General features: G+C 48.1%; 1 protein-coding gene across 3 annotated transcripts in view; it reads right to left on the bottom strand.

The window, feature by feature from the left end:
* The window catches only part of RAD54L2 (RAD54 like 2), a 48193-nt gene that overhangs the window by 3121 nt on the left and 25443 nt on the right, over nucleotides 1-19629 (bottom strand). For 2 of the 3 annotated variants that reach the window (XM_041425518.1, XM_041425519.1), the window contains exons 2-21: nucleotides 18801-18999; nucleotides 17159-17298; nucleotides 15464-15595; nucleotides 14498-14730; nucleotides 13835-14017; nucleotides 13426-13559; nucleotides 12545-12741; nucleotides 11682-12024; nucleotides 10245-10422; nucleotides 9507-9758; nucleotides 8837-8955; nucleotides 8418-8533; nucleotides 7326-7425; nucleotides 6793-6998; nucleotides 5370-5545; nucleotides 4455-4651; nucleotides 4148-4344; nucleotides 3569-3658; nucleotides 2926-3018; nucleotides 570-2710 (exon numbers count right to left, since the gene is read on the bottom strand). In XM_041425518.1, coding sequence (XP_041281452.1) covers nucleotides 1722-2710; nucleotides 2926-3018; nucleotides 3569-3658; nucleotides 4148-4344; nucleotides 4455-4651; nucleotides 5370-5545; nucleotides 6793-6998; nucleotides 7326-7425; nucleotides 8418-8533; nucleotides 8837-8955; nucleotides 9507-9758; nucleotides 10245-10422; nucleotides 11682-12024; nucleotides 12545-12741; nucleotides 13426-13559; nucleotides 13835-14017; nucleotides 14498-14730; nucleotides 15464-15595; nucleotides 17159-17298; nucleotides 18801-18999 — 4274 coding nt within the window. In that variant the 3' untranslated portion in view covers nucleotides 570-1721. Of the gene's footprint in view, nucleotides 1-569; nucleotides 2711-2925; nucleotides 3019-3568; nucleotides 3659-4147; nucleotides 4345-4454; nucleotides 4652-5369; nucleotides 5546-6792; nucleotides 6999-7325; nucleotides 7426-8417; nucleotides 8534-8836; nucleotides 8956-9506; nucleotides 9759-10244; nucleotides 10423-11681; nucleotides 12025-12544; nucleotides 12742-13425; nucleotides 13560-13834; nucleotides 14018-14497; nucleotides 14731-15463; nucleotides 15596-17158; nucleotides 17299-18800; nucleotides 19000-19629 lie in introns of those variants that run through there. The other variant, XM_041425520.1, reaches the window with a different exon arrangement.

Raw genomic sequence — 19629 nt, 5'->3', positions numbered from 1 at the left:
CCAACGCAGGCCAGCACAGCTCCTGCATGGTGACACCCAGATGTGACACGCAGGTTCCTGGATTTCAAGCGTCCATCCCAGTGCGGTCACACACACACATGCTCCAAGTCCAGCTGCACCTGGGTATCCCAGCCTCTCCCTAGGAGCCCTGGCCCTGAGAAGCAGCTGGGGTGCTCGCTGGCAGGGCCAGGACCAGGCTCTGCACTCCTGGGGCTGAGCAGGGAGGCCACTCCCTGCATGGGGAAAGGCACTTCCCCAGCAAGAGCTCTGTATTCCCAGCTCCACACACCTCACAGCTCTCCTCCTTTTCACTGGGAATGAGCACAGGAGGCTTCCACACGTGCTCCTCCACCTGCCCCATGACAAGAGGATTCCATCCTCCCTCCAGCTGCTCAGCACCCAGAGCACCTCCTGCTCTGGCAGAATGTCCTGCTGGAACACATCCAACCAGTGCCACCTAGGTCAGCCACAGGCCACCTCCACAGTAGGCCCTGCTCCTAGGCTAGGCTTTGGTCAACCGTCTGCTTCTTCCCCACACAGACAACCCAACAAGTGACCACTGCATGATGGAGGCCAGCTTTTTATTTTTTTTAATATGGAAATTCATTTAAAAGTAGAAAGAAAGACTCCCCCAGACAATAAATATTATGCCTTAATGAAATAAATTAATGTAGAGATTCTGTGCAGGGGAAAATCTCTCCAGTCACAGATTCAACAGCAACTGGCACTGGTCCAGTGTCCCCTCCCAACCTTCTCCACTGCCTGGTGCTGTTCAGAAGCAGCAGCGAGCCCACCCACCCCTGGTTCTGGTGGGCCACAGCAGGGTGAGACGTGGCCTTCACACAGTCTGGCAGGATACAGGGAAGTCAGCAGGATTCCCCTCTGATGGCCACCAAGACATGTGGCATTGCTCCACTCATTTGGCCTAGCACACAGAGGTGGCATCAGACTCACAGTGCCAACCTACCTTGGATGGGACCCTCCAGAAGGGCCTGGGAGAGCCCCCCACCAGAGCCCTGGAACAGGAGCCTGCCTGGAGCCCTCCACTCACACTAGTCTCATGTGAATTTGAAGAGGGTGACAGATTGTGGGCTATTTTCTTTTTTTTATATTTTTTTTCTTTTCTTTCTTCTTTTATTTGACATCAATCCCCTCCCTCCCTGCCCCAACATACACAAGGTAGATGCCTCCCCATTCCCTCCCCATTAAAAACACTTTGTCCCCAACCTCTGGTGGAGTCACCCCCGGCCCACCCCTCTCGCAGTGAGAGAAGATCACAGATAAGGCAGTTCATGTGAGAGGGAGCTCGGCCCTGCCAGCGGTCAAGCCCGCACCTCCAGGCCTGAGAAGGGCAGTGACTCACAACACCAAGCCTCCACGGGCAGACAAGACAAAGAACAGAGACAGACAGACAGACAGAGCATGGGGGGAGGCACTCCTACAGTTTGCATTGCTGCTTCCCTCCTCCCTGGCTCTTGCTCCCCTGGCTCTCAAAGGTCCACTCTATCCCTCTCCCATCTCCCAGCCCCTAATACAATTCTTATCCTTGACAGCTAAAAAACAACAAAACCAAACAAAAAGAACAAAACCACCCCCACGCCACACCCTTCGCATCCTTCTCCACCCACTGCCGTGGCCCAGAGGGAAAATCCTGACTCCCAAAAAGGTCCTGCAACTTTTGCCTCCTGGCGGAGCTGAGACCGAGCAGGAGCTGGGCCTTTTTATTTCCCTGTGATCTCTATGACATCGTCGTCTTTGTCCTCGTCATTAGAGCTGCATCCCACCTCTGGGACCTCCTGGGGTTCAAACTGAGGCACCTGGGACCGAAGGAGACCCCCAGCTGGGTAGCCCGAGTGAGGGGACACGTAGCCAGGGTAGGCAGATGCCATGCTCCTGGGAAGGCTGCTAGGCAAGACGGGGGCTGGGAAAGGAGCGAACATCCTGGGCTCGGGCAGGAGTGACTGCGTGAAGGGAAGCGAGTAATTGGGCAGCACCCCTGCCAGAGAAGGGTTTAGCATGAATGAGGGGACGCTGGCGGTGGCTGAGGTAGCAGCAGAAGAGCTGGCGGTGCCGGCTGTCAGCAGAGGGTCAGTAGTCACAGGGAACACCAGATGAGGGTCTGGGAGTAAATTGGGCAGCTGGTAATAAGAGGAGCCAGTGCCCATGTACAAGGAGTTTCCTGGCTGGGAGGCAAATGGATGGGTTAGGTTGTGGTTTAAAGAGACAGGAGGCATGGTGAACCCACCAGAGACGGGGTACCCGTGTTCGTACGGCTGCACGGATGATGGCAACTGGCGCTTCTTCTGCTGCCTCCGGGATTGCTCCTCCGGAGCCGACGGCGACGTTGACTTGCGCTTGTTGCCCCGTAAGTCCAACACCGGGTGGGCATCGCCGTGCTGGCTGGTGGCTGGCAGGGCCGAGGACACGGAGGGAGCCATGCAGGGAACCCCCACGCGCTGCTCGGCTCCTCGGGCGGCGGCGCCGGGCGCGTTGTCCGTGCGGGCGGCGTGGTCCTGCGGCGCGGCGCTGCTGGGAGAGCTGTGGCGGGACTCGCGCGCGGCCGCCGCCTCCGCGTACTGCTGCAGCTCGCTGATGATCTCGGGGCTGTCGGGGGAGATGGGCCGAGTGAGCTCCTCCGTGCTGGGGAGCTGCGGGGATGAGGCACTGTGTCTGCCGTTGCTCGTGGACTCCAGGGAAGAGCTCTGGGAGCCTGCAAACAAGGAGATGGCGCAGGTGAGAAATACAACCTCGGACAAAAACCTGCGGGCCAAGAGGCAACAGTGGAAAGGAAGGTGGAAATATCTTGGGCATGCGGGGGGTCAGATCTAAACACAGACATGATGGAATACACCAGGGAATGCTGCCCCAGACATTCCAATAGGAAAGCACACGTGCAAGCCCCACACAGCACCCACAAGCCCCTACCTGAGGCAGCTGTCCGACGGTCTTCATTGCCCTTTGGCTTCCCAGTGGTCCGTATGGCAAAAATCCGACCGTCGCTGGTCCGGATATACGTCCCTGGAACAGAGGCGGGACAACTTCATTCAACAATTTCATTACAACTCCAGTCTCAGTTCAGAACCTGGATCTATGAGCCTGCAAGGTTCCTTGGGCAAGAATAGGACAGCACTGCTGCATAGGCCCTGTACAGGGCTTTTACCCCTTCCTCACCCTCCCCTTTCACCCTTTCAGCTTTCCTAGGCTGGTGATCACCCCCTCCCAGTGTGCTGCCAGTGGGAAATGTGGAACTTCACACTTGAAACAGTTTTCTCTGGGAGAACCAGGAAGTGTGTGGCTGCCTCAGGACTTGCAGTGAGTGTTGTGAGAAGGAAGAACTGAGCCACAAAGTTCAACAGTTCCTCTCATGGACAGGAGCAGCCTCAGCTGCAACAGCCAGGCAGCATCAGCACACCCAGAACATGGGCTGCAACAGCGTCACTGCAAACTCAAGACCTTCCCTTCTTGTTTCTTTTTTTCTCAAGGAATTGATTCATGCCTTTACATCATTTTTTTTGCTAATTAGCACTGGCTAGGACCCTATTCACAAGTTTTAGCAGGACAGAATTACCTTTTGTCCCTCGGATGATGTGGATGCTCTCACCAGCACTGATTCTAGCTTGTACATCAGTAGATGTATTTGTACCCGGAATCACAATATCTGGCAGTGGGGAAAGAAACAGAATAGTGCCCATTAAACTACACGTCAGCCACAGCCAGGAGAGGGCAGGCGCATCACCACCCCCATTTTTTGCAGTGCAGTTGTCTCTCCTGTGTGCTGTGCTATAAGCAAGCCCTGGGTTTATTTCTACACAGCACAAGAAGGCAGCAGAGGCTCCAAGGAAGCTAAAGCCATGCTGTTCTGGCACGGCATCTCCAGAACCACCAGCAACAGTACTGCAGGTCCTGTCAGGGAAAGTTCACTCCCAACAATCCACTAGGTCCATGGCTCTTGAATAGCTGCAGGGAAAGCCCTTCAGGCACAGAGGAACCACTCAAATGCAGAGAGACAGTATCTTTGTTTCTGATCCCCATCCGCCCACAGCCCACATGGGCATCTACAACTCACCCTGATCCTCATTTCACTATGGGCATCCTCAATTTACCATGGGCATCACAATCCAATGCACTTTGAGCAGTAGCAACTCACCAGTGGTGGTAACAATCTTCTGCACAAAAACACCAGCTCGCTGTAGATAGTTGATGGGAAAGTTGACAGCAGGGTTGGAACTTGAGGTTGATCCTGCACCACCCATGGGGACATGCCGGGGCATCATTGGAATGGGGGTGGACTGAACTGGGCGGACACTTGCCACTGGTTTGTCCTCACCCTTGAGGGCTGGTCGCCTAGTGAGAGAGGAAGGAGGAGAGTGCAGCACCCGCCCCACAGCGATAAGCATCATCTGCACCTTATTTCATTCTACAGAATGGGGAGAAGGGAAGGGGCAGGTGCTCACCAGTTCCTCTGGCTAAAGGCAGGGATGCTCGTCAGACTCTGGTCACTGGCTGGGTAATACTGTGCGTAGGACGGCCGGGTGTAGGGGACGGATGCTCGCTTTTCCTCCTCATAGCTCTTCTTGGCTGCTTTCTTCTCTGCCTTGGTCAGCTTGTGCTCCTTCCGGTCGATCAGCAGTGACTCGTGCTGAAAAGGCTCCTGCAACCCCACAGCACCGCGGTTCTGGCACCCACGCACCGCAAGAGGGAACCAGCACACCCCGAACGGCAGCGCCCGCTCCCTGCCCAGCCTGTCTCCTTCCCAGGCTGGCAGAGCTGGCCATGGCAAAGCACGTGCGGGGGGCACTGCTGTGGATGTGACCAAGGCTCATCTTGAAGGGTGACAGCCAGCTAATGCCATCACCTGCCCCGCCAAGGCCATCACTTACCACGAGCGCATGGCCAAACCAAGAGCTTTGGCCAGGCCAAGAGCACAAGTACATAGCCCGCCACGATGTCACACAGCTCCCAGAGCCCCACAGCACCTGGCACAGGCCCACTCTGCAGCACCACCCGACCAGTGACACTCCTGACAGCACAGGCCAGTGCTGCCTGTCCCAGCTTTTGTTTAAAGTCACCCCAGGAAAAGAGCTGGCAGCAAGTTGTGATGTTCCACTGCCACCTTCACGCCCAGCACAAAGAAAGGGGTGCCTGACAACCTGCCCCCAAACCTGTACAGGACAGAGGTGTTTCTAGAAGAGAGGAAGATATCACAGAGAAGTGCAGGGATCCTTGGGTCCTCTCTAGAGAATTTTCTATTCCCACCAACACCTAGGTGCATCCTACTTGCCACCATGGCCCCATCACACTGCCAGACTCCTCCAGGACCACTCCTGCCTGTGCCGGGCAGTGCCAGCAAAGAAATAGGCTCATCTTACCTTGGTGATGAGGTGAGGATACTTGAGACAGGCTAATTGTAGAACAGACTCCTTCATCTTGCTCAGATTGAGGGAGAGCTGAGCAGGGTCAGATTCTTCTTCCACAAAATGCAGCAGGTTCTCCACCTCCCGTCGAGTGAAGTTCAGCACTGGGTTCAGATCATCCACCACCCGATCTGGAAAAGAGAGCGAATGGAGTGAGCAGACAAGGGAAGACAAGGGCTAGCCTGTTGCCCTTTCTACATTTCCGTCCTAATACAGCTTCCTCCTTGCAATCTACACAATCCTCAGATATATTTTGTAAATGTCAGGGCAGGGAGAAAAATCATCATGTTGAGAGCTGAGCCTGTTGGACCAAGTCAGGCTGACACATGCCTGTGCTCCAGACTGCACAGCAAAGCTGTGCAGGTCACCAAGCTCCTGACAAACAGGAACACAAAATTAATTATGGATAGTGTCCCATCTCATGTAACAAGGCTGCAGACATACACATTCTGGGACAGAACTGCACTCACATCAGTATGTGTTCTCCCACAAATCCCACTAAAAAGGCTCAAATTAATAAGTATGTACTCAAGTGGAAAGCTCAGAAAAGCAGCCACATTCCCTCACTCACAAGAGACTGAATGTTTTCCTTGAACATTCCCTCCTGCACACAGGTCAAATGGGAGCACACAGAGAAAACACCTCTACCCAGGACTCTCCTGGGAGCCAGGCCAGCTGCCAGGGGACTCCACCTCAAGTGCACAACAGCAAACTGAGCTGATCACACTGGGCTGCTGTCTCTGGAGTTTTGAGCAAAGAAGGACACAGCTCTCTTTGGGTCACCACAACCCTCAGCTGCACATTCTATGAGAGCAGCTTGACAACTGGAACAAGCTAGCACAAAAGATACTTATGGTACAAAGGCAGGTCAGAACCACAATGAATTAATTATTCTTGGCACCTAAACAAGCATTAACAGTCAAAGGTGTCAATACATGCTTTAATTTAGCTATTTTCCCTCTCTTACTGCAGGAAAACAGAGATACAGAGCTATTTAAGTAGTAACATCCAGTTCAAGATGAGTAATATCCAGGCAGAGGGGAAAACAGGATGAGGAACCTCCCGAGTCTCTGGTCTGTTGCAGTAGCCAGAAGAGGATCTCTGGCTACTGCAACAGCAGAGGGGAAGTAAATGGCACAGCAGTGGACTGGGACCACAACCTTGCTGCAGGATGCTGGCTCTACCACCATGAACTTCTTACAGGATCCTATGTCATTGCCAACTCAAACATCAAACACAGCCCTGGGATGGTGCCTGCCACCTCTTTGTCTGTTTTTCAACCTTAAAAAAAGAAGGTACAAAACCCACAGAAAGAGGACTTACAGGAGCTAAGAGGAGTGAAATCTGAGAGTGGAACGTTGTGTTCATCCACACTTACCTGACATGCCCTGCTTGGAGATCTGGCGGTCATAGATCTTCTTCTCCAGGGTGTAATCAGAAACCAGTCTGTAGATGTGGCACGGCTTCTTCTGCCCGTAGCGGTACACCCGGCACACGGCCTGGGCATCGTGGCACGGGTTCCAGGAAGCATCAAACACCACAACCCTGTTTGCTCCAATGAGGTTGACACCCAAACACCCAGCACTGGAAAATTAAGGCAAATTTCAAACTGCTGCCCTGGTCAATTTCCAAAACTTCTAGGCAAGGACAACCATCACAGCCAAGAGTCCACAAAGGGTCTATGGAAAGTTTCCTCCAGTCAAACTTGAAACCCAAGTTTGGTTTCCAAGACTGTTAAGCTTTTGCAGAGGCCTAAGGCTGAAATCCTACATCCCTAGGGAATTGAGAAGCAGATGGCACTATACAATACCATGGAGAGGGTATTACAAGGGAAGTTAAGAACTGAAAACCCACATGCATTCAGAAATCAGTACAAGTCCTCCCCCTGCCCTTCTGCTCCAGCCAACTCACCGTGTGGACAAAAGGAAGAGCCAAACAGAGGCATTGCTGGCATCATTGAACTGGTTAATCAGCCGTTCCCTTTCTGAGGCAGAGGTGCTGCCATCCAGTCCTGAGAAAGGAATTAAAAATACATGTAAAAGCTCTGTATGTTTGGGGGATTTCTATCAGAGCAAACCCACTTTCCGAACACTGAGCTTTGAAACTGGTTCCAAACCAATTCAAGTCGTACTCCAGGATTTCAAATGGGCCACTCTGGACCTGTAATACGCCCAAAAAGGCAGGTGCAATGCAGCCAGCCAGGCTGGGACTTGATCAACTGAAAGATTAAGTAAACATAACTCAAACTTGTCAAGGCCAGGCCTAGGAGCACTAAAACACATCTAGCCCTTTAAGGCTCTGCTTTAGGCAAGGTGGATAGCAAGCAGGAACAATAGGAACAAAGGTCTCATGCATGCAGGAAGCTCCAGGGATCAAGAGAAAGCAAAATTGTAAAGGCTTTGGCAAACCCCCAGAAACTAGACCTGAGCACAGAGAGTGCTGGTGTTAAGGAGTGTCATGTCACTGCTCCTGAGCAGCAGCTTGCTTCTGGCAGCTCTGCAAAAATCAGGAACACCATATCCACCACTTTTCTCAGCCCTGGCCTGCAAAGTAGCCACACAAAGCAACAACCCATACCAGAAAAAGATTTAAAGCTGGGGAATAAGGGAGAGGAATTCACAGCCTTGAGCAAGTGAAAGCATTCCACAGTGATTCTGGTTTTGGAAGCAAGATCTAGCAAATAGCCAACAGGAAGCAAAAAGTATCTTTTGCAACTTAAAAAAAGCACTAGTGTGTAAGTGAGATGTCAATGTCTAACATCTTCTAAGTAAGATGTCAAAAGAAGATTTGGAAATTACTGCTTAGCTGCTATCCAACTGACATTGTCTTCCAAAACAACTAAAGTAAGAACAGTCTGAAAGAGGTTCATCAGAAGAATGCTTCAGCAGAGCATTTTCATACCCAAAGACAACTAAAAGAAGATGGTGGGCAATTTTCAGGAATTAGTCTTTCACATGATCAAACAGTGTCATAACAAAAGAGAGGAGGACTGGATGCACTCACTGTAGTAGTTGATGTTTCGGACCCAGTTATGAACTCCTCCATCTGAGCCTGGAGGACTTGGCATTGGTCTCTTTGCCAAAAACTCTTCAATGACAGATAAGGTGGACAAGCTCTGGCTGCAAAACCAAGATCTCTGTTCAGGAAAAAGTCCCCCAGCAGCAGGAGTGGAGTATCAGAACCCTTCCCCAATGACAGTGCTGATGGTTGTCAAACCCTGTTTGTGCAGCACACCCCTCACTAGTAAATGTGACAGTGGCAAAACTATAAAATCCACAGATAAAAATCCACATTATACAACAAGGAGAAAAAAGGGGAACTCCCACACCATTCACCCTGCGTAAAAACCTCCTAGTACCAGGGGGGATCCAACTACTCCAGTATTTAATGACTGTAGGATCAGTTGGTGATACTCTGCTTACCTGAAGACCAAGATCTTGTCTCCAAGCTTCACACTTTCCTCAATTAGGTGGAAAAGTAACACCATCTTGGGTGAGTTCTCCAGGACTCCCGTCTGGTATTCACACAAGATGTCTTTGGCCTACCAAGAAACGGGAGACTATTATAGGTGGAGTTGCTCATTCCCTGTTTAGCTCAACAACCCTGTCTCAAGGTGAAGGAAATAAATCATGGCAACAAGGTTATTTACATCCAGTTGTTTGAGGTGACCATGTTACTCCCAACTACTGCTGCTACCTCCCATTCCAGAAGTTCCAAATGACAAACTTCTTTGATGAATGAGCGTCCTCTCAACCTCTCACGACTTTCATCTCAAGAGCTTTCCTCCATCCTTCTAGATTTACCACCCTCTTATTTAGATCAAACTTCACCCTAATACCTTTATTTAGAATAACAAAATCCACAGCCTTTTTGGTCACATGAGAGCAATAACATAAGAGTGCTGTCTGCACTTCTACCTCCTGAGAGTCACAAACCCCTCCTAGCACCATGCAGATCTGCTTATCAAGATGCTCTGTGGTAAAGAGAACACAGGAGAAACCCACAACTCAGACAGAAGAGTCTTCTCTTTGCTCTGCTTCAGAAAACTGTCCAGACTCTCCAAATGAAGAATTTTCCAGCAGTGACACTCACCCACTCATAAGTTACGACCTGATTTGCTCTCTCCTGGAAAGGGTTGAAGCCAACACTCTGGAGGAACTTGCTATTAGTAGCTTCTCCAACTGGTGATGCCAAAGCATTACTTTCTGTTTTAACTTTAATTCCCTGAGGCTGGCAGCGGGAATTAGTGTTTGCTGTGCTAAGGTCATCCACATCCAAATCCTGCTCGTTTGCCAGGTTCTCCTTTTGCAGAGCTTCATACAGCACATCTGGATGGTTCCAGATCTGAAGGGATAAAGAAAGGAAGTGGTTAGACCTGCACTGGTCTGCTGCTTGCCAATGATTGTGACCTGAAAGCTCCCACAGCTATTCAAAGGAAAGAACTAATACTTCTTCTGGCTCTCATATCTTTAAATGTGTCCAATTCTTTCCTTGAGACCAAACCAGGAGGTCACTGTGCACCCCACACAGCAAAAAGACAGAGGGAGCTGCCTGTTTGCATTAAGCAAGTAAGGCTATGCAGTTTAAAGTATCAGCCCAGATTGTTTCAGCTGATGCTAGCAGGTTTCTTGCACAGGGTTTGAAAGAGACATTTAACATCCCTGCATCCCAGTTCTGGAAGCAAAGATAACAATACTGTTAAACCACTGCAGAGCACTCTGGGGAGAGATTATGTCCCTGGCCAACCACACTTTCACCTCCTCTTTTGACTTATATTCCCCTTTCCCCAACAGATTAGAATCTTTCTTTGCATCTTCTGCCAAAATGTACCTTGCAACAGACACAGAAAGCTTTGAGTGGGTTCAGCCCCAGCCAGCCACTGTTGCCTGCATCCCGGAAGCGGTTCATGAACTCCGTGTAGAGGTCCCGCTGGATCTTGGACAGACGCACCAGAATGACGTGCTCTTCCTTAGACGGGAGCTGAACCTTCAGCACGTTGTGGCCTCGCCTGTGGAGGAAATAAGAAGAGTGAGATAAATACAGGGGAAGGGAATTTCCCATTATGATCTCCCTGTGGCTGCCTGTAGGGAAAGAATTTGACTTCTTGCCCACCCAGCTGCAGGGAGAAGGACCTCTAAATTGCATGCTTCTCTAATGCATGACACTTCTGAGATACTCTCCCTGCAGCCAAATACCAATTGTAAACACAATTACAAAGATCTCAAACATTACAATCTTCTAGCACAGGTCACAGAGTTAAGAGGGTGATGAAAGTCCTGTTTTCCATGGTAGCTGAAAACCAGAAATAAGATGTAAAGTCTATTTTCAGCTGTGCCAATGATTAAGACACTCCAGACCAGCATCCTAGAATTCTCATCTGAGAAAAAAATGCTGATTTGTTTCCAGAATGGTGGAGTTACTGTCACTTTCCTTAACACTTTCACGAAACACTTTCAGATTCTAAGATAAGGATGTCACAAAGTGCACATGCAAATTGGCTATTAACCCATCGAAATAAACCTGAGGTCACTCTAGGGCACTTAGAGGTGTAGTTCTCTGTAATCAGAGTCTGTTGTACCAAAACAAAGCAACTGTACAGTGTGGCCAGCAGGGCCAGGGCAGTGAACCTCTCCCTGTACTCAGCATTGGTGAGGCCCCGTCTTAAATCCTGGGTTCTGTTTTGGGTCCCTCCTTACAAGACAGTGAGGTGCCGGAGCATGTCCAGATTCAGGCAACAGAGCTGGGGAAAGCTCTGGAGCACAGGGCTGATGAGGAACAGCTGAGGGGGTTCAGGCTGCAGTAAAGGAGGCTTTGGGGGGACCCCTCTCTCTCTCCACAACTACCTAAAAGTAGGTTATATGCAGATAGGGAACAGTCTCTTCCCCCAGGTAACAGTGACAGGATATGAGAAAATGGAATATTGTGTTGCTGGGGAGGTTTAGATTGGATATTAGAAAAAACTTCTTCATGGAAAGGGTGGTCAGACATTGGAACAGGCTGTTCAGGGAAGTGGTGGAGTTACCAACCCTGGAGAGATTTAAAAAACTCGTAGGTGTGGCACCTGGGGACAAGCTTTAGTGGTGGCTGTGCTGGGTTAATGGTTGGACTTGATGATCTTACAGGTCTTTTCCAATCTAAACAATTCCATGATTTTATAAGGCATCAACATTTAGTTGCACTGCACAAACTGAGCAAACAAGCCAGGCAACTTGTGATGAAGGAACTGTTTGCAGGGACTACACCCCAGAGAACTGCCCGTGGACTCACCGCTGCACGAAGCCCTCCAGCAGGCTGTGCAGGACGTGGCTGCGGTAGCGCATCAGCCGCACGTCCTGGGGGGTGCTGTCAATGCACTGCCCGTTCAGGATGGGCCGCTCAAACATGTTGCTGAACTCCTGCCGCGAGCCCAGGAAGTCAGGCCGGACAAAGTCCACCATGCACCAGTACTCGATGAGGTTGTTCTGCAGTGGGTACCCAGTCAGCACCACCCGCCGGCGCGAGCGGATGTTCTTCAGCGCCTGGGAAGTGCTGGCATGGCAGTTCTTTATGCGGTGCCCTTCGTCGCAAATAACCACGTCTGGGCCGGGGCGAGACAAAGCCTTCTCAATCCCTGAGGACAAGGGACATTAAGTGTTAGAGATGAATAAGACAAAGTTCTGGTTTTATAAGGCCACCAGCTACACAATAGAGGGGTATTTCTGAAAGACAAAAAAGCAGTATCCATGGGTGCAGGGAGCAAGGCTGATGCAGGAGATAACATTTGACTAGACAGTAGTTCTGATTTAGCAAAATGTGGTAATGAGGAAACATGACTGTCCCTTGATTTCTGTTCAGTGACCTGCATTGCATCAAGTTGGGTGTCTTGCATCAAATCAGAATGGCAAATCTCACAATGACAAATCCCAGAGTTCCGTGTACTGAATTCCACCCTTACTTGGAGCTCTTTTGAGAAATTGAAGACTCAGACACAGACCGACAACATTCTGCCTCCAAAGACAATTCCACCCAGCAAAGCTCTATCATGTCAGTGATATAAAAGCAAGTTATAGGCTGTTTCCCTGTGCTGCCACAGCTGACAGCCAGCTGGACAGCAGGGTCACACTCTCCTCTCTTGAGGGCTGACTTCCCACCTTTCAGAAGCTCCTGCTGCCGGTCTTCCTCATCCAAGTCAATAATGACAGGGCCAGTTTGTTTCTTTGTTCTCTTCTTCCTGCCAGTGGCAAAGGACTTCTTCAGTGAGAGGAGACGGTACATCTCATATCCCATCAGCAGCACACCACCTTCTGTCACCCAGTCATTCACCACCTTTGCTCGTGCAGCTGTCGTCCTGCAAAACAACCAAACAAACTGTAAGCTTTATTCCAATTTCAGGTTGAATCACTGGACTGGAGTCTGCTGAGAAAAAATACCCATTCAGTGGGTATTTTAAAGCATTTTTCTCACATCAAACCAGATGGAGGTTTACAATGAAATTTCTTTAGGAAACAAACAGATACAGAGAGGGGGGAAAAAGCCTTTTATGTGCCATGGAGCAGGACTGAGAATGACAAATCCTTACAGCAACTGAGGTGTAGAAATTTGTCATGCACAAAAGCATATAAAACTCAAAGAGTTCCCTTTTTATAGAGCTGTTGAGTTTGCCTCTGCAAAAACCATTTGCAGAACAAGCTGCCAATGCACATGGTTGTAATCTTCAAGTTGTTTATCCCCTGTTGTCTTCTTCAATGCTCCTGTCCCGCAGGCTTCCTTCCCTTCCAGCCTGCTCAGAATTGGTTCAGATCAAGACACTGTCTGCTCAGTCCACCACAGTATATCAGATCCTGGCCAACAGTAAATACATGGCTGAAGCAGCATGAGCAGATTCAAATATATCCCACCCAGAACACATTCTAGGAGTATAGACACAGCTAATGAACTGAGAATTCCCCAGGACCACTGTACTGCCCTGATCCATGCAAGGAAAATGATCCAGAAAGAGGCAGAGCTCAGAAAAGCTTTTACTGTCACCTACTTGTGTTCATCATTCAGGATATGGACTTTGAAGGTGCGGGGCTGGACCTCTTTGGAGTTATAATCAGCAGGAAGGTTTTCAGGTGCTGGGAGCCACATGTTGAACTCTGCTAGCCAGTTTTGAAGCGTATTCACCTGAAAAAGTTAGCCATGGAAGGATTAAAAACCCAATTGAGTCACTTGGGATTTTTAAGAGCAGAAATGAGATTAGGGAATGACACCCTAATTGTGCCAGATGGAAGCAGCAGCTTACAGCATGCAAATTCAGGAACACAGGGAATGATATAGGGGAAGAACGGCAAGGATGTGACAGAGCTTGATGAGTGATGGGACATTAATCAACCTTCTCTATGCAAAGAAAGAAGCAGTGCAGGGAAGCCCCTCAGCCAGCCCTTCATGCGGCTACTTACAGGTACAATGGCAAGAACAGTCTTTGCCTCCGTGTGCCGAAAAAGTACATCCAAGAAAGAGATAACCTGGATGGTCTTGCCCAGACCCATGCTATGTGCTAAAATACACCCAAACCCACTGCTGGTTTTAAATCTCTCCAAGGACTCGACCAAGTTGTCATAAAGGAATCGGATTCCACCAATCTAGGGAGAAAAGTAGAAAAAGTGTTAGAATGGTGGCAGACAAAAAAGCCCAAGATGGCTAAGTATTTACAGAGTGCATGAGGACCATGAAAATGTAAAGTGGATGTTTCAAGTTCATTAAATTACTCTAGGGAAGGCTCAGAAACTCAGTATTTTTAGATGCTCATAGAATTTCTTGAGAATATATCAATAAATACAAATTAATTTGTAGCCAGAGGATCTGAATTGGGGTTGATTAGTTTTTTCATAAATATAATTTTACTTTGTAAAAGTTCATCTAAATATACAAAGGTCTGATAGTAACAGCAGCTGAAGTTATACAGAGCCTTGGCCATCCTCTAGTTCAGTTTTATCATTTGACTATCCACAACAGTCACCACCACAACCAGATTGGTCACAGGGCTCACCAAAGAAGGTCTGCTGAGATTCCCAGGCAGGCTTGCCCAAATTCATTGCATTTTCAAGGCTAACAAAGCCTACCTGATGAGGTTTTACTGCACGTGCAAGCTGGGGAGCCAGGAAAATGTCCTCCTCATTTGGTGGATGATTGATGTTGACAATGACTTGCCCCAGAGCATCTGACTGATTTAAGGCATCATTCACATGAGAGCCACTGCTCTCTTCACTGCCATCCTCCTCCCCCTCATTGCCAGAGTCACTGCTGTCCACAATTTGGAGGGCATCATCCTCTCCTGAGCTCAGTTCAATCACTTCTGCAAAGTAACCAGAACAGGAAAGAATAACAACAAAGTTAACTTGACATCAGGGTTTATCATGAATGGAAAAAAACTATCAGGAAATAAGGCTACTCCCAGCTTTTGCAATTTCACCCTGGCCTAATGATGTATCCTGAACAAGCAGGCATGATACAGGCACACACCACACCCCTCAGACCAGCATATGAAAGCTTCCCTGGCTTCCAAATGTTTCAGTGAACATTAACTTGGGCTGATCCAAAGAGCACATGAGACAGTTTCCAGGAGTGTTTTACATTCTCTTCCATATGTTTTCTTAATTCCCAAGCCCAGACATGAATTTTATTGACTGATATAATGCCTAAGGATCACCAAGGGGTCTGGTTGAATCCATTTGGGACACGGGACTCAAAAACCACTTCCAGCTGCAAATCTGAATACTTACATGCTCCTTTTACATGCACCAAATGGTGCCACATGTCCTGTAAGCATTCTTCAGCAATGCACTGGGCAAAATTGGTGCATTTATAAAGCAGAAATAAACACAAGTTCACAAGAGAGCCTGACAGGCCATTTTATAAATGTCATTTTAGGACTCACAGGCCAGAACTGCCCACATAATTGGAAACCAATAGGCCTACAAAAGTCTGAAGTGATTCACCACTGGGGCATCTGATCAGATGAAAACAGACTTGTGGCTGAATAAACAGCATATTGTGAGAAGAGAAGACTAAGGCAATTGGTCACTTACCATCTTTAATGCTATTTTTTCCTTTAGTATCATCTTCACTGCCACTGCTGGTACTGTCAAGGCAGATCACTTCCTCAGCCAGGACCTGAGGGGGGAGCTGGGTCGCCTCTGCTGTTCTGAAAACGATGTCCTCTACAAACATAAATTACAAACAATAAGTAATTCATAATAATGGGGAAGGAGACAAAACTGTTCAGAAACCAGACAGTATTTCCTTCCACTTTAGCTCCAATAACTTAGTCCTGGAATTTTCCATAACAGACTCTCACTGTCTACAATCCTGCTATGACTCAGCTTCCTGGGTCACAATCTCCTCCATTCTCAATATGCTGAAACAATAGCCCATTGCTGATGGCACTCTCTGTTTCATGCCCTGACTGGGGCACACTGACCATGCAACATGCTAAAGCCCTTTGTTTCTCTTTTTTTTGGTCTCAGTAAAAGCTGTGTTTCATCCAGCAGAGAAAGTACCAACTGCTGAAGGGATAATAACTGCTCTTTGTTAGTAGGGACACTGTAATAATTAAATCCCACATATCATAAACAACTTTTGCTGATCAAGAGCATTTGTTTGTATGTTTTTAGTGCTGCCATGTGGAGGGGGGGCTAATGGGGCCAAACAGCATCACTGCAATGACACAGCAAGCAATGACATTCTTCTGGGGCTGAACCTACTCTGCATAACCCGAAGTGTTTTAAACAGCTCTTATTCCCTTCTCCCACACGTAAAAGTGTTTTTAACACTTGCACATAAGGGAGAATATATATTTCTTCAAGAGGCAAAGCCAACTCAAGAATTCCTCATCCTTGCCCAACATCCAGCTGCACTTCTCTGCCCTTTACACCTTTTGAAGCTGTGATATAAACTAAATTACCAAAATGATCCAGATTGGGAAACAATGAAAGGTGACATATTCACCCAAAGACATGAGTGATGCTTAACCATGTATACCGTCTGCAACTCACTGCTTGCCAAAACATGCAAGGAAGGCCAAGGTTACATCACCAACATATGTGCATCCAGTCTATTGTCCCACTATCCCCGGTACCAGACACACATGTTACCAGACCATTCCCAGGACAAACAGGATCTAGCATTTCTGCCAGGCCTGTTGATTTAAGCTCCCATACCAGCTGGAAAGACAAGAGAGATCTGTTTCAGCATCCCCCTACACACACTTGATGTGAGTCAAAATATCTTCAACAAACATTATCCAGCACCTTTCACCAAGCAGCCACTGTACCTTAACACAAAACAAGGCCAGAAGTGGAACTGCCTACACTGAACCTACAACTGGTTTGGAACTGCTGATCCAAGAGTTTACACTTGAAAATCCAAGTACAGCAGAGAATCGCAGAATGCTTGGGGTTGGAAGGACCCTTCAAAGGTCATCTAGTCCAACCCCTCTACACTGAACAGGGTATCTTCAGCTACATCTGGCTGCTCAAAGCCTAATCCATCCTGACTTTGAATGTTTCCAGGAGTGGGCCATTTACCACACCTCTGCATAACCTGTGCCAGTGTTTCAGCACCCTCATTGTAAAGCATTTCTTCCTTGTATCTAGCCTGAATCTACCTTCCTTTAGGTCAAAACCATTACCACTTGTCCTGTCATGGACAAGTATGGCACTAGCTTCTTCATTCAGCATCTATCCTTAAAACTCTCACTTTGGCTGGCATCTCCCAGTGCTTACCAGGAAGAAACTCCAGGGGAACCGTTGGTATAGAGGCTGGATAATCCTTCCGCTGCTGCTCAAGCCGCTTCCTTCTCTCCAACTCTTCCTGCTGGGCTGCCTTTGTCACGGCTTCCAGTTGGTCCTCACGCAACAGCTTTCTGAACACAGGAGCAAACGTGATTTGGTTACACTCCATTTCTTCCAAAAAAATGAACAGCTGCACAGAAGCTGCAAAGATGACTGACTGACAAGCTCCAGGTATTCTGTCAGCCACACGCAAACGTGATTTGGTTACACTCCATTTCTTCCAAAAACATGAACAGCTGCACAGCAGCTGCAAAGATGACTGACAAGCTGCAGGTATTCTGTCAGCCACATAGAGCAGGAACATCATCCCCAAAAGATACAGGCAAATTCTACAGCTATTTCAACACTACAGATAACACTACTATCACTCAAGGAAAAGACAAAAGTTCAACAGAAGCAAAGTAATGAAAGGAGGAAAGAGGTAAGTGGGTAAGCACATACTTAAACTAGGTTACCAGAGACCAGTTCTTCTGCTTGAAAGGTTTTTTATTGATACGCAGTTTATAAACACAAAATTCACTAAGTCATGCAAAGAAGATATATGGGAAGAAAATGCATCAATTCCCCCACAAAAAGTCATCACCCTGATTCTCTTCTAACAGCATTTTGAGGAGCTAGGATCTCTAATGGTTTTAGCAATTGTTTCAAGGCATTCCCTCAAAGCACCTTCCCGTTATAGGTAATTTTATTTCCTTCCAGAAGTTGCTTTTCCCCTGCTTCAGTGTCACATGCCCAGTCCTAGAAATGAAGGTGCTTTTGCCAGAGCAGAGGTGCAGTACAAGCAGTGGTAAAATCTAGCTTCCTCAAACTAGCCTTTAAAATCATTCAACCCCACACATCATGGACATCTCCTTCATCCTAATGAAGCCCCATTTTTCAAGGCCTATTCAATGCTTATTCCTTGAGCTTTAAGAAAATCAGTCTGCACAAGCTTAAACAGGAACCAAAGACTGCCAGCACAGGGCCTGAGAGCTACTTGCTTCCACAGGTATTCCTGCTCCATTAGTTCTCCTCTGAGCTTATAAAAGTCCCTTGAGCAAAATTTCCTAGTGATTTACCACCTCACAACCTGTCCCAGAATATGTGGTGAATTACACAATCAAAAAACTACTGCTTTATAAAATCCAGGTGAAACTGACTTCCAACACTTCAGCCACTAGTCATAGCATCAGCATTCCTGTCAACAAGTAGCCAGGACAGTACAGGAAAGGACTGTATTTTAGGCTGTTTGCAATAGGATTCACCTCAGCAAATATCTGAAACTGGTATTTAATGGTGGTACTGTTTTTCAATTACATCTCTCAAAAGACAGAAGCAATTACACAATTTGTGCAATATATTCCATAACCAAATATTCACTCTTCTAAAATACCAAACAAGTCTGCACCCACATGCAGCACTCCAGTCTGAGATCACTCTACTCCCACTGGTGAAATCCTAAGGTTTTGGAAAAGAAAAACCATCTGGTTTGCCAGCAGTGGCACAAGGTAGCTCAGAAGCAAAGTGCAGAGATTCTGTTTTCACCACCATATGTGACCCGAGCTCTTTCTGTCCTGCTGCTGCTGCTGCTTACCTTATGTTCCTCCGCATGTGAGACGGTTTCTGAGCCCTCTTCTTTTTGGTGTCCTCAGAGGCCAGGCTCTTGTGCTGGTTCTGCAAGAGTTGCTCTGCCCGCTCGCTCTGAGATGAGGTAGTTGAAGTCGAGCGCTGCCATTCTCCATCCTCCGCGTGCTCCGCATGGTCACCGCTGAACACGGCTTCCTGGGGTTGGTCTGCAAGGGGGAGAACATGACATGGGAACAGCTGTGCCAGGCTGGCAGCTGGCTCTTCCACGAGCAACCGGCAGGGTTTGAGCTGAATGGGAACTGACAAGCCCTACTCTCACTCATTTGCAAGCATGTCACTCTGAGGGTCAAAACTGGGGTCCTTTCTGACAGTCAAAGGGAGTTCAAAAGTTTTACAGTGAAGGATGTGTCCCTAGTGGAAGCCAAGGCTAACACCCCTCAACACAGCCCAAAAGTGTCCTGACAAGAAAACAAGGCAGATTATTTAGGTCCATGTGGAGCACTTGCTATCCCAAGAGTCTGTTTTTCTATGAGGGCCTGATAAGCTCTGATTAAAACCAGGAACCTGAATCTCTTTTTCTTTGTTTCACATCATTCAAGTAGGGCAGAAATTTCCATCTATGACACCTGTGTAACCATCTCCCCAGTCAACAGAACACAGTATGTAAAAGGTTATCTGGTTCAAACACTGGGTCATGGCTCAGCAGGCAGCTCAGTGGTTTTAGCACCAGGCTTCACTCTCATGGTTCAAATGGTAATTTCCAACAAGTTTTTTGTCAAACAAAATGTAAGTGGAAATATTCTTTCTACACTATAAATCACATGCGTTCCTTTTTC

The sequence above is a fragment of the Onychostruthus taczanowskii genome, unplaced genomic scaffold (genome assembly GCF_017590055.1).
Source record: "Onychostruthus taczanowskii isolate IOZ18803 unplaced genomic scaffold, ASM1759005v1 scaffold9, whole genome shotgun sequence".
Lineage (NCBI taxonomy): Eukaryota > Metazoa > Chordata > Aves > Passeriformes > Passeridae > Onychostruthus > Onychostruthus taczanowskii.
The sequence above is the reverse complement of the archived record's forward strand: the minus strand, read 5'-3'. Positions and strand labels throughout refer to the sequence as shown.